This window comes from Cucurbita moschata, unplaced genomic scaffold, assembly GCF_002738365.1.
Source record: "Cucurbita moschata cultivar Rifu unplaced genomic scaffold, Cmos_1.0 Cmo_Scf00019, whole genome shotgun sequence".
NCBI classification, from domain to species: domain Eukaryota; kingdom Viridiplantae; phylum Streptophyta; class Magnoliopsida; order Cucurbitales; family Cucurbitaceae; genus Cucurbita; species Cucurbita moschata.
Window position 1 is genome coordinate 1,501,206 of NW_019268535.1, and position 14,078 is coordinate 1,515,283.

General features: G+C 39.2%; 3 protein-coding genes across 4 annotated transcripts; 2 read left to right on the forward strand and 1 right to left on the reverse strand.

Annotated features, from left to right (window-relative positions):
• Positions 1 to 4,177: 4,177 nt before the first annotated feature.
• Positions 4,178 to 6,509, forward strand: LOC111457313 (11-beta-hydroxysteroid dehydrogenase 1B-like). 2 transcript variants are annotated; one of them, XM_023099544.1, is made up of 6 exons: positions 4,178 to 4,378; positions 4,447 to 4,639; positions 4,715 to 4,800; positions 4,868 to 4,999; positions 5,073 to 5,237; positions 5,306 to 6,509. In XM_023099544.1, exons 1-6 carry the CDS (start codon positions 4,196 to 4,198, stop codon positions 5,594 to 5,596), a joined length of 1,050 nt encoding a protein of 349 aa, XP_022955312.1. In that variant the 5' UTR covers positions 4,178 to 4,195; the 3' UTR covers positions 5,597 to 6,509. The 2 variants fall into 2 exon arrangements, with proteins under 2 accessions (XP_022955312.1, XP_022955311.1); XM_023099543.1 differs by having other exon boundaries at positions 4,447 to 4,800.
• Positions 6,510 to 7,179: 670 nt separating this feature from the next.
• LOC111457123 (11-beta-hydroxysteroid dehydrogenase 1B-like) lies at positions 7,180 to 9,671 on the forward strand. The gene is made up of 6 exons (XM_023099278.1): positions 7,180 to 7,374; positions 7,461 to 7,653; positions 8,677 to 8,762; positions 8,843 to 8,974; positions 9,051 to 9,215; positions 9,295 to 9,671. Exons 1-6 carry the CDS (start codon positions 7,192 to 7,194, stop codon positions 9,574 to 9,576), a joined length of 1,041 nt encoding a protein of 346 aa, XP_022955046.1. The 5' UTR covers positions 7,180 to 7,191; the 3' UTR covers positions 9,577 to 9,671.
• Positions 9,672 to 12,756: 3,085 nt separating this feature from the next.
• On the reverse strand, positions 12,757 to 13,467 carry LOC111457276 (auxin-responsive protein SAUR32-like). The gene has a single exon (XM_023099497.1). The coding sequence runs from the start codon at positions 13,398 to 13,400 to the stop codon at positions 12,939 to 12,941; it is 462 nt and encodes a 153-aa protein (XP_022955265.1). The 5' UTR covers positions 13,401 to 13,467; the 3' UTR covers positions 12,757 to 12,938.
• Between the last annotated feature and the right edge of the window lie 611 nt (positions 13,468 to 14,078).

Sequence of the window (14,078 nt, forward strand, 5' to 3'; positions counted from 1 at the left end):
TCCACACCCTTATAAGAAATGTTTTGTTCTTCTCTCCAACCGATGGACACAGGGCAGTGTGACAACGAGAACACTGGACCACCAAAGAGTGGATTGTGAGATCCCATATCGGTTGGAGAGAGAGGAACAAACATTTATTGTAAGGGTGTGGAAACCACTCTGTAATAGACACGTTTTAAAATAGTGAGGGTGACGGCGACACGTAACGGGCCAAAACGCCTTCTAAAAGGGCATTAAGGGACTTGTGTTTGTGTTCAAATAAAGAATTGAAGAACTTTAGCATTGATTATATAACATAACATGCATGAGAATAATAATAATAATAATAAAAGGTGAGTAGTCAATGATTGATGGACCATTGTGTTCTTTAAGGTAAGGTTTTGAACAAGAATGACAGAAGGGCATTGCCTTTAAACCCAAGAATTAATTATACCTTAATTAACACATTAACTTAATTTTCAATTCCTTTCATTAATCCACTTTTGACCAACCCTAGTGTGTTTGGTGGAGTGCTAGGGATGCTCCAAATTCGTGAGTTTCACGTTAAATTATAAGTTTAGTCAGTTAAGCGTTAGAGTTTTGTCTAATCGAGATACGAGTGTTCGCAGGTTAGGTTGGGTCCGGTTGCTGCATTTTTTCGAGCTAACCCAATTGCTTAGATTGTAAAATTTTCAATCCAAACAACCATTATTAAATAATAAACTCGACTGAACTCAAACCGACCATAATCTTTTATGAGTTGGATTAGTTTGAGTTATTCAAGTCATTTATTTATTTTTTCGTTTTAATAAAATAAAATGTTATTATACGTATAAATAATTTATTTTAAAATTAACAAAGATTTGAATATTTCCAATATAATAATAAATAAAGAAATAAAATTCTAGCACAGGGCATTGCTGATTGGGCCGCAATGATATTGCAAAGTTGTTGAGTGTTGGGCCAAGCCCAGCCCAATATTTCATGTCGGGTTGAGGCCCAAACTAAGAAGAAAAGTCCACTAAATAAGAACCAATGAGGTTTTACGAAAATATCAATTTTTAAAAATAAAGTAAATAATATTATCATGATTATTTTAAAATAAATGAAACTATACTAACTTATTAAATTAAATAATATATATTTTTTTAAACTTGTGATTTTTTACTCCAAATTGAAAATTGGATTAATGGGTGAAATTTAAGATAATTATTATTTTATTTTTTAAAATCTTATCCTTTTTATTTTAATTTATAATCTGAATAATTAAATAATAATAAAAAGCTTAAATCATTAAATGAAATTAAAAAATATTGTTTAGTTAGTGCGGTTTATTTAATAATATATATATATATATATATATATATATATATATTTGTTTGTGGGAACGTGGAAATCATAGCTTTACTAAAAGCAAATTTTGAATTTTTGTGTTTTAAAAAGAGAAGCTTTTTAAATATCTTTGTTTCTTCATTTTTTTTTTCTTTTTAAAAATGAATCAATAATTTAAAATTGAGTAAAATTGATTGATTTTTTATTTTGTATCGAAAAATGATTAATTATGATTTGTTTAGGTCTGGTTTGACATATTGACATGACATGGATAAGTCAATCGGTCTGATTCTATCTCTGTTCGTTCGGTTTGAACAATACGTCTTAGACAAGTATGCCTGGGACATCAGACATGCGGATACAGATAACACATCTTGGACAAGTATGACCTTGACATCAGACATAGATCTTCATGTTTAGTCAACTAACTCAATTAGTTAAAAGATATACTATTAACCAAGACATTAGGCGATTCAACCACAATCGTTTTATTTAGGTTAAATGATAAGTTTAGTGGTTCGTGTTAAGGAAAACCTACTAGCGTAAATCCACACATGTTTACAATTACAACTTGTTTCTAATGGCCTTTTCAAGAGGTCGGTGTAAACACCCATTCTCAAACCGAAGAAAACCCAATTCATTGGAGGTCAGCGTCAGTCTCGATTTGCAAACTAACTCTCACGGGCCAATAATCACCCCTACTATTGCTACGAAAACCGACTCTCATAGGCTGATAACGCCCAATATTTTGGTTCGTGGGACAATCTTTGCATCTCGAGCATAATAAAGATCCCTTCTTTGAAACATATGTTTTTCGGAAAGGAAAAAACATAACTTTATATCTTGTCGCTTTGTTAATTGGTGGATCACTTAAATATGCATATGAACATTCCATTTATAAAGTTGAATTTGATATGTAAAGCTTTACCTCCAACTTGGATGGAAACCCTAGTAATCAAATGGTGGAAAGATGAAAAGAGTAGTAAGCCATATGGGTCACTTTCTTTTTTATTTTATTTTTACGTATAACTTACGCAGCTACGCATGCTTTTAATATTTTAAGGCGTTCTGATAAATGGGTTTTTGTCATTTCATCGTAATGACTCGTTCCAGTGATTCGAATTAAGATTTGGAATTCATAATCGACACTTAATGGCTCTAGTATTCCCGTACCTCCCCTACAACATAGTTACGTTTCCTACTTGTCATGAAGTGCTTTTAAGCGTGAATAATATCCCTACAAACTAACACGAGCCATTTTAGCATGTTTTGTTCTCACCCGCATGTATCTTAGGAAAAAAACAAATTAATGAGGTCAGTCGAGATAGTGAACCTGAGCCACCAAAAATGAAAGTAAACCTTGTTGATCTAGGTAGCAACTTTCAGTTATTTTAAGTCTTTCTTAATCATCCTAATCTTAGGATCAATCTCGTTTGGATGCAGTTTTTGTTTATTTATATATCCCTCGTTTACTCAACTCACGTGCACTGTAATGTTTAGTTCTTAAAAAAATTTAAGGGGCCCGACTATTTGACTATAGTCGAGCCCTACCTGCATCTCCCTCAAACTTCAACACGCAACACTAGGAGGAAACACTACCATGGTCGCCATCGCGCTTGGTCTCTCTTCTTCTTCCTTCCTTTTTCTCCAAGTCATCGTGAGCCCCTTGCACGAAACATTCTCATACGACACACCAACAACTTAGAGCCTCAGCCAACATCACTCCTCATGCCTCGACGTTGCACCGCCTTTACCACTCCACTAACTATCGACCAAACTCATGGCAAGGAACACTGTTCAGCTCCTCGAGCACCCATTCACTTAAGTACAACAACCAAGACACCAAACTAGAGGTTCGAAGGATACCTCGAACATATCATTTATCATTCCTTCATTCCTTTTTTAAACGACAAAACCATCGTATTTAAGTAACGAGTTCAACCAATACAAAAAGTCAGATCATTTCCGTCACGCCATTACTTTAATAACTACCTCCAATTTCCATTACTTATAGTTTAGGGAAGGAAAAAAGTTACTTTCAAATATCTTTTTTAAAAAACTTAGGTAAAGTGGGACGCATGCTTGTGATTTATTTAAGTAATCATACTTAGAGATAATCACTAATCACTTTGCTCAAATTCTTTTATAAATTTGATGGTATCTCCAAAATTTTCTCCATGATATGGAAGCTTTAAGCTCCAAAATCCCATTAACAATGGCTCTTACAAACGTCAAAACAAGATCTTCAATGATTTCAAACATCCTCTGTTTTCTTGTTGCTCTGTTTTTCATCCTCTTATGGATCCTTCCATTATCCAATTACTCAATAAATTTCCCAACACCCATTTCCGTTTTCATCATCGGCAATCTGATCGTTGTCGTTCTCATCGGAGAATCCAAAGTTTTTGCTTCAAAAAGTTCGGATTGTTTTGCTGATAATCTCTGTTTTTATGATGGAACTTTGATTGTCGGAGGAGATGAAAACAGGGGTTTGAAGATTTGTCATGATGATGATGAATGGGAGATGGGTTTGGAGAATTGTGAGGATTTGAGTAAAAGAGCCGATGATTTCATTGCTAGAGTGAATATGCAGAGAGAAATTGAAGCTTCGATACTCTGTTTTTGTTGTGAATTGAAGACGACGAAGAACAAATATAGAAAGAAAGCTTTGAAATGTTTGACGAATCGTGTCAATGGCTGAAAATGTTACAGAAACAGGGGAATTTGAATATGAACAGAACGTGTGTAGCTCATGATGTTTGGAAAATGCCACGATGTTCTGTTTTTGTTGTAAAAAACAAAAATCCCAATTATAAAATGATTGAAATGAATGATCTTGTTTTGTTTTTCTTCTGATTGTTATCTCTGTTTCTAATCCTTTCCAATGGAGCTGATTCAGAGCTTCTTGAATTTAGTAGCTCCGCCGTTCACAGTCGTCTCTCTCGGCCTATTACTACCGCATTACGTCATTTTCAAGTACTTTTTCTCTTTGGTTAGAGGTTTGTTTAGCGAAGATGTCGCCGGGAAAGTCGTTCTGATCACCGGAGCTTCCTCGGGCATCGGCGAGGTAGGTAACAGAGAAGAATCTAACAGGTTTGGATATTAATGGTTTCTGATTTGGTGTTTAAATGGCAGAATTTGGCATATGAGTATGCCAAGAGAGGAGCTCAATTAGCGCTTGTAGCTAGACGAGAGAGTTCACTTGAGGAAGCTGCTGAAGCAGCTCGCTACTATGGCTCCCCTGAGGTTATCACCATTGCAGGGGATGTCTCCGATCTGTCGGACTGTCGGCGAATCATTGATGACACGATGAATCATTTCGGAAGATGTAGGTTTGAATCAGATGAAGAAATTCAAATGGGTTGGATTGGATTGTTTATGATGAATTCTGTAATGGATGCAGTGGATCATTTGGTTAACAATGCCGGCATTGCCAACATGACTCTGTTTGAAGAAATCATTGATATCACTTCCTTCAAGCAAATTATGGTAAAAATGGCTTAAATTTGGTAAGAACACCATGAATTTGAGCTGAATTTGGCCTTGCATTTTGCAGGAAACGAACTATTGGGGGTCTGTTTATATGACTTGGCTATCAATTCCTTATTTGAAGAACAGGGGAGGGAAGATCATAGTGGTTTCATCGGCGGCGGCGTGGTTGCCGTCACCCAGAATGAGCATTTACAATGCAAGATTGAGTTTTTACTTAAAACCCATGTGGGATTATGGGTTTTCGTTATTTGATTTGGTTTTTTTTTCAGGCGAGCAAGGCGGCGCTGAGGAGCTTTTTTGAGACGTTGAGAGTGGAAATGTCGCCGGAGATTGGGATCACCGTCGTGACGCCGGGCTTTGTCGAGTCGGAGATAACTAAAGGGAAGGCGTTGTATTCTCACGGGAGAATGGAAGTTCATCAGGACGTTAGAGATGTAAAGAATTCCTCTGTTTTTTTTGCTTGGATTTTAACTCCGATAATTATGACCATTGATGGTGGCAGGTTCTGGTGGGGGCGATTCCGGTAGAGACGGCGGCGGCCTGCGCTAAGGCAATCGTGAGGAGCGCCTGCCGGGGTGATCGGTACTTGACGGAGCCGTCGTGGTACAACGCTGTGTATTACTTAAAGGCGTTATGCCCGGAGGTGGTGGAGTGGTGCTACCGTATATTGGTGTATACAACGCCGGGAACCTCCGCCGCGGAGGCGCTCAATAAACAGATTCTGGATCTCACCGGAGCCAAGACGGCCATGTATCCTCCTTCCATTCACTCCGTCGAGATCAACGACGACTGATCTAAAATCTCCGGCCGTTAAACCTCTGTAATTATCCTCTGTTTTTCTGCTTAAAAGCTTTTAAATCTTTGTAATCAACGTAATTAAAGCTTTAATTTTGTTTAATGAGCTTAAGTTGGAAGCGTTTGAAGCGTGCTCTGTTTTTTTCACACCTTCCGGTGACCGCCGATTGGTGTTCTTCCTCGCCGGAAAACTTCGCCGTTTCTGTAAAACGACAAATCGAACGCTCGCTTTCTGTATAACCAGCTGTGGGATAGCTATGGAATGGAGACACGCATGTAACGATCATAGATGAATCGTGTCAATGGCGATATTGGGCCGTGGAAGAGAAGTTCTGAAAACAGAGACGATAAGGGTATGCTCGTCGTCTTGCCAAGTTTAGGACAAATTGAAGAACAGAGGGATAATTGTTACTGTATTTGTAAATATGAATCAATCATATTAGGTCGGTACCAATGGAGATGACGGAGGTGTAAGGCGGTGGTGTGGGAGAATGTCGAGAACATAGGTATGCGACGAACGGTTGTGGGTGTAATATAAGGCTTCGAGTCCAATTGTGAGATCCCACAATCCCACAATGGTTCGGGGAGGAGAACGAAATACCCTTTACAAGTGTGTGAAGACCTTTCGCCTAACGGACATGTTTTAAAACCTTGAGAGGATGTCCGAAAGGGAAAGCCTAAAGAAGACAAAATCTGCTAGCTGTGGGTCTAGGCCGTTACACCAATATTCAAATCAGGATATCTCCGCTCTTTGAATCGAACGTGAAGATCTTCCCTCATTTGGCTAGAAATCACTACTCTGAATTCTCCTGTACTCTAGCAATGGCATCCTCAGACAATCCACTGTGACATGCTCACATTACCTACTTGTTTTGAAAAATTTAGCTAAAGACGATCCAATTTTTTGTCGAGGGTGGTTGTTTTGGATATTGACTATATTGGCCACTAGAGCTTCTAAATGTGAAACCTTCATCCCGGGCCTTGATTTTACTGATCACTCCGCCGAACTCGAGGCTATTAATCTAATCCATATTCCAATTTATAATAGCTGCTCTATGACTTATAAATGATCGTTCTTTTATTATCAATCCGACTTGCTCAACTCGTAACATAATAAATTTTTTATTAATCAAAAGAAATAGATATTAGGTTTAAATATATCAATTTAAGTTTACGGTAAATGTGGGATAGAGGGGAATGAAACATTCCTTATAAAGTATAGAAACCTATCTCCAGGAGACACGCTTTAAATCCGTGAGGTTGATAGCGATACGTAATGGTCCAAAGTGGACAACATTTGTTAGTGGTGGGCTTGGACTGTTACAAATGATATCAAAGTCAGACATCAGACTGTATACCAACGAGGACGTTAGGTTCCCTAAAGGAGTGGACTGTATACCTATGAGACGAGCGATGACGATACGTAACGGGCTAAAACGGAAAATATCTGTTAGCTTGGGTTTGAGTGTTACATGGGTTTAAATCATAGCATACGTGTTGATTATTTTGCATGCAATTGTGCTACGTGATATCACATTGTTTGGTCTCCATTTGATTTAAACCTCACCTCTTTGCCACTCCCCACAAAACCCCATGGATTTCCTCAACAATGTCCTAAATTTTGTTCTTCCCATTACATCTCTAATAGCCTTCATCTTCTTCCTCCCAACCTACCTGTTCTTCAAGTTTCTCTCGTTTGTATTCCGATCAATTTTCAGCGAAGATGTTGCCGGAAAAGTTGTTCTAATCACCGGAGCATCGTCGGGAATTGGCAAGGTTAACAAACAATTAAATGAACGTTTTGAATTGATTTAATCCATTTGTTTTTGTTGATTTTGGTTGTGGGGTTTTGATTTTTGAAGCATATGGCGTATGAGTATGCTAAAAGAGGTGCTTATTTGGTGTTGGTTGCTAGAAGAGAGAACCGCCTCCGTGAAGTCGCCGGCGTGGCGAGGTTCTTTGGCTCACCCTTCGCTCTTGTAATTCCGGCTGATATTTCAAGGATTGAGGATTGTAAACGATGTATTCAAACCACGGTTGCCGTCTTCGGACGATGTAAGTCATTGTTTAAACGCGTCTGTTAGGGATAGGTTTTCACACGCTTATAACAAATGTTTCATTTCCACTCCCTCGAGGGCCAACATCCTTGCTCGCACGGTGATAGATGTCTAGCTCTTGTATCATTTATAACAACCCAAACCCACATCTAGCAGATACGGTCTGTTTTGGCCGGTTACGTATCGTCGTCAACTTCACAGTTTTAAAACGTGTCTGGTCTGTTAGGGAGAAGTTTTCACCCATTATAAGGAATGTTTTGTTTCCCTCTTTACCCGATGATCAATCCACTCTGTTGGGGTCTAGCGTTCTCGCTGACATACCGTTCGGTGTCCGACTCTGATACCATTTGTATCCGTTCAAGCCCACCGCTAGCAGATGTTGTCCACTTTGGTTTGTTACATATTGCTATCAGCCTCACGATTTTGAAATGCGTCTGTTAGAGAGAGGTTTCCACACTCTTATAAGAAATGTTTTGTTCATCTCTCTAATCGATGTGGGATCCCATAATCCACCCTCTTGGGGGCCAACGTCCTTACTGGCATACCGCTCGGTGTCTCGTCTCTGATAACATTTGTAACAGCTTAAGCACACCGCTAATAGATATTGTCCACTTTGGCCCGTTACGTATCGTCGTCAGCCTAATAGTTTTAAAACACGTCTGTTAGGGAGAGGTTTCCACACTGTTATAAGGAATGTTTCATTCCTCTCTCGAAGATCTCAGGTCTACTTTGAGCTTATGCTCATGAAAATGCTTAAAGAGTCATCTATCCATCTATTACGGGATAGAGAGTCTTCTCTCTTAATATATTGGTAGTTCAATCGAACTGTAATACGAATTTTCAAAGCTAAAAACCCTTTTGTTCGACCTCAAAATTCTATCGACATGGCTAGCTTAACAGCATGATTTTCATATAACTTGATAGTGACAAGGAACGACGTGACATAGACTCTGATATCACTTCTTAAATAATATAATAGTATTCACTTTGGGTATAAACTCTCGTGCATATACTTCTACAGTGGATCATCTGGTAAACAATGCGGGCGTCTCGAGCATCAACCTCTTCGAAGAATACAACAACCACGACAATGCTGCCCCGATAATGGTAAGTAATAACCTTAAAATTTCCAATCATTCTCCAAGATTGTGGCGAGGTTCAACAATATTACTTGAAATTTGATGCAGGACGTAAACTTCTGGGGCATGGTTTATTGTACTTACTTTGCAATTCCCCACCTCAAGCAAAGCAGAGGAAAGATCATCGGAATCTCTTCCTCCGCCGCATGGCTGCCGGTGCCAAGGCTGAGCTTCTACAGCGTAAGATTCACAACAACATTTTACGTTAATAATATAAATAAAAACATATAAAGAATTCATTTCAATGTTATTGAAGGCAAGCAAAGCTGCAGTGATAAGCTTCTACGAGACGCTACGAGTAGAAGTCGGAAGAGATATCGGAATCACCATCGTGACGCCAGGGCTCATTGAATCGGAGATGACGCAAGGAAAGTTCATGTCGAAAGACGGTGGGTTGTATCTCGATCAAGAGCTCAGAGATGTAAGTTTTAACGGCGAAAAAAGAGAAGAATTTTTTGTTGGGGAATTATGTTTTAACAACGTGGGTTGGTACTTGTTAGGCTATGGTGAGTGCAATGCCGATTATGCCGATCGACAGCGCGGTGAACGGGATTGTGAGGAGTGCATGTAGAGGAGACCGGTACGCGACCGAGCCACGGTGGATGAGGATGGCGTTTTATTATAAGACGTTGTGGCCGGAGTTGGTGGAGTGGGTTAATTACTTGATTGGTATGACGGGTTCTTCCCCGACCGACAGTTTTGGGAAGAGGCTGTTGGAGCTCACTGGGTTGAAGACATGGTTTTATCCTGAATCTGTTCGGTCCCAGGAATTGTGGCTCTAAATGGCTCGAGTTCTATCATGTCTTCATATGTCAAGGCAGATAGGGTTGTATTAGTCCCTAGGAAACTAATAATATGATCGTTTTGTTCACTTCTAGTTTAGTTTTGATATCATTCATCCACTTGTGCTCGATGCGAGCGGGATGGACTCGAGTTCTTTAGTAGGGTTAACCTTTGGTTGGTCTTGACCTCTCCGTCTTGGTCAAAGAGCTTGTTGATTTTGTCCTCCTTTATATGGCTAAGAGCATGATTTGATTCAAGCGTAGTAAATATTGTAGGGTTGACCTCAACCAATGGATGTTGGTCGGTTGCGAGCCCGTGACCTAGTTTTCAACATATGATTTTCTATTCGATGATTTGAATTCGTCTTACGAATCACCCCCCCCCCCCTTTGAATGATGCATAGACGATATCACTCGAATGAAAATTTTGAAAACTTTGAACTTTTGTTCTTAAGTCCCCTGTGGACGGTCCCCTCGGACTCTCCCTCCTCCAAATAAGGAGGAGGTGACTTGTAATAGTCTAAATCCATCGCTAGCAAATATTGTTCTCTTTTGACTTTTCCTTCCGAGCTTCCCCTCAAAGTTTTAAAATGCGTCTGTTAGAGAGAAGTTTCCACACCCTTACATGACTTTCCCTTCCAATCTTTCCTTTAAGGTTTTAAAACGCGTCTGTTAGAGAGAGGTTTCCACACTCTTGTAAGGAATGTTTCGTTCCACTCTCTAACCAAGGTCAGATTTCACAATCGACCCCCTTCGGGTCCAGCGTCCTCACTGACACACCGCCTAGTGTCTGACTCTGATACCATTTGTAATGACCCAAGCCCACCGCTACCATATATTGTTCTATTTGGAGTTTTCCTTACGTGCTTCCCCTCAAGGTTTTAAAACGCATTCTCACGACTAGAAGAAAGTGGGAACAAGTCAGAAAAAAAAATGGAGCATTAGGATTCTCGACTACTCGACCTTGACTTTTTGCATAAAACATTAGGAACCTCAATATATTCAACATAGATCTACATCAGGGTTAGACCGAGTATGAGCCAAAAAAGGCTTAGTAACCAGGCCAATGTGAGAACATATATCGACGATTTGTGGCAGTAGGACAATTAGATGCTATCGTGTTCATTAATTTGCTCGTATTGTCAGCAGAATAGGACAAGATAGATTATAGAATGATAGCTTTAAAATTGTCAATTGCACCCCACAACCCAACACTTCCACGCAACATTTTCATTTTAATCATTAGCATATAGACATGATATGATAATTAATATTACTAATGTTAGGCATGAGCTAGAAAGGTAATAACTACATTAATTTTTATGTCACGCTACCATGTATTATCCATAAGATATTATTGAATAGCATAGGTTAAAAAATACATTATGGATATAATATATAGTATACTAATATTAAAATATATCAAGAATATTTTGAAAGTTGTTTTTAAATATAATTTTTTTTTCTAGAAGAACAAAAATTTAATGATCGATAACCATTTAAAAATAAATAAATAAATATATAAATATTGTTCGGATAATTTCCTCTATATTAGTTTATTCTAACTCGTGATCAATTTTTTTTTAATAAATAATTTAAACTGATAATTATGTTTGGAAAGACTATACTAATATCAAATATATTATAATCTATAGTTTTATTTTCTTCCTTTTATTATATATATTTTTTGAAACCGCCATTCTAATCGGTTATTCTCGAGAATTTGAAATTTGGATAGCTCTCACATTTTCCTCCGTCCCCTGTGATAGAATCAATGACTATCTCTAGAATTTGGAATCCTGATGGTCTCGACATTTCCCTGCAACATGATTACGTTACTCGTTCATCACTTCTAAGAGTGAGGACTATCCTTAGGATTCGGAATCTGATGGTCTCGACATTCCTCTACGACATGATCACGTTACTCATTCATCGCTTCTAAGAGTGAAGACTCTCCCCAGTATTCGGAATCTGGATGGTCTCGACATTCCCCTACGACATGATCATCACGTTACTCATTCCTCGCTTCTAAGAGTGAAGATTATCTCTAGGATTTAGAATGCGGATGGCCCCGACATTCCCTTGCGACATGATCACGCTACTCATTCCTCACTTCTAAGAGTGAAGACTATCCCCAGGATTCAGAATTAGGATGACCCTGACATTCCCCTACGACATGATCACGTTACTCATTCATCGTTTCTAAGAGTGAAGACTATCCCCAGGATTCGGAATTAGGATGACCCTGACATTCCCCTACGACATGATCACGTTACTCATTCATCGTTTCTAAGAGTGAAGACTATCTCTAGGATTTAGAATCCAGATGGGCTCGACATTCTCCTACGACATGATCACGTTACTCATTCTTCACTTTAATAGTGAAGACTCTCCCCAAGATTCGGAATCTAGATGGTCTCAACGTTTCCCTACGACATAATCATGTTACTCATTTCTCGCTTCTAAGAGTGAAGACTATCCCCAGGATTCAGAATCTAGATGGCCCTGACATTCCCCTACGACATGATCACGTTACTCATTTCTCGCTTCTAAGAGTGAAGACTCTCCCTAGGATTCAGAATCCGGATGGCCCCGACATTCCCCTACGACATGATCACATTACTCATTTTTTGCTTCTAAGAGTGAAGACTATCCCTAGGATTCGGAATCTGGATGGCCCTGACATTCCCCTACGACATGATCACGTTACTCATTCCTCGCTTCTAAGAATGAAGACTCTCCCCAGGATTCAGAATCTGGATGGTCTCGACATTCCCCTACGACATGATCACGTTACTCATTCCTCGCTTCTAAAAGTGAAGAATATTCCCAGGATTCAGAATTCAGATGGTCCCGAAATTCCCCTACGACATGATCACGTTACTCATTCCTCACTTCTAACAATAAAAACTATCACCACCGACCAACACAAGTCATTCCAACATGTTTTGTCCTCACTCACATACATCTTAGAAAAATCAGAAGATCACCCAATATAAAATTGCTAGAGTTCCTATGACTGAGCCACCGAAAAGGAACGTGTACCTTGTTGACATATATAGTGACTTTTAATTCTTTTAAGTCGTTCTTAATCATCCTATCTTCAAAATCGCCCTCATTTGAATATGGTCTAGATTCATTCATGTACATCTCCTTTACTCACATGTCACAAGCAACAATAACTTTCAATTTAGTGTCCAGTAAATTACAAATACCAAAAAAACAAAATAGGTATGAATCACCTAAAAAAGTTTATCTTTTTTCTATTATATGCCATGGAAACAAACCAATACAAACAATGGGTATCAAGAAATCAGCGGTAACTGATGAGTTTAGTATCAATCTCAAGCCTCAGCCTCCCCCTACGAACTCAGCTGCCTATACCCACTCTGTCTACTGCCACACATGGTCAACCTAAGTGGGCTACAAGCAATCAAACCACCACCTTCCCCGCCCGTCCACCGCTTGCTCAGCCCATCTCCGCCGTCCATCTCCGCCAACACATCATAAAACATCCCCACCTCACAAGGAAGACAAATCGGACCTTGACTATTATACCCATATTCCATCTCAGCATCTTCAAGAAGCATCTGAAACAACGGATGGTTCGCAAATTCCGTCTTCACCACAAACCGCCGCCTCTCCGGTCCAACATACACCGAAAAGCAACCATCCGGAGCCACCGGAGTCCTGAATTTCGAGCCACTGTTCAAAGATTTGCTCCTTCTCGTTACCTCCTCCGCCGCAACGGCGGGTTTTCCGGTCACCGATCGGCTCCGGACCAAACCCAGATACTTACTCCATTTTTTCTTCATGCCCTCCATAAATGGGATTGTTTTAGTCCGGAGGAAGAATCGAACCGAGGCTGATTTATAGGATGAAGTTTAAATTTTTAAAAGGCGACCCTTCCAGGTAGGTGCGTGATTAATGATATAAAAAGGGGGGAATTTGTCAAAGGATTATTAATAATTAGGGTTAATTAAAGGAAGGTCTTTTGTGTTGACAAAGAACAAAGGGAGATTAATCTTATCCCCACTTACTTTTGTCTACAAATTAAATGAACTCTTCTCTTCCTTCAACAAGTTGAGACCAGACAAAATGTAATGCAAACTAAAGTAATCAATTATAATGTTTGGATTTTGATGGGAAATGTTCTTATTTTGAATCCCAAAGAGGAAAATTTTGATTTTTACTCCCGAAAAATAGTAATTTTAACGAGTTGATCATCAATAGGAAGGAGGTAAGACGGTGATTGTAACAGCCCAAGTCCACCACTAGTTGATATTGTCCGTTTTGGCTCGTTACGTATTATTGTCAGTCTCACGATTTTAAAACGTGTCTACTAGAGAGAGGTTTCCACACCCTTGTAAGGAATTTTTCGTTCACCTCCCCAACTAATGTGAGATCTCACAATCTATTCCCTTAGGGGCCAACGTCCTTGCTAGCACACCGTCTAGTGTCTGACTCTGATACCTTTTGTAACAGCCCAAGTCCATCACTAG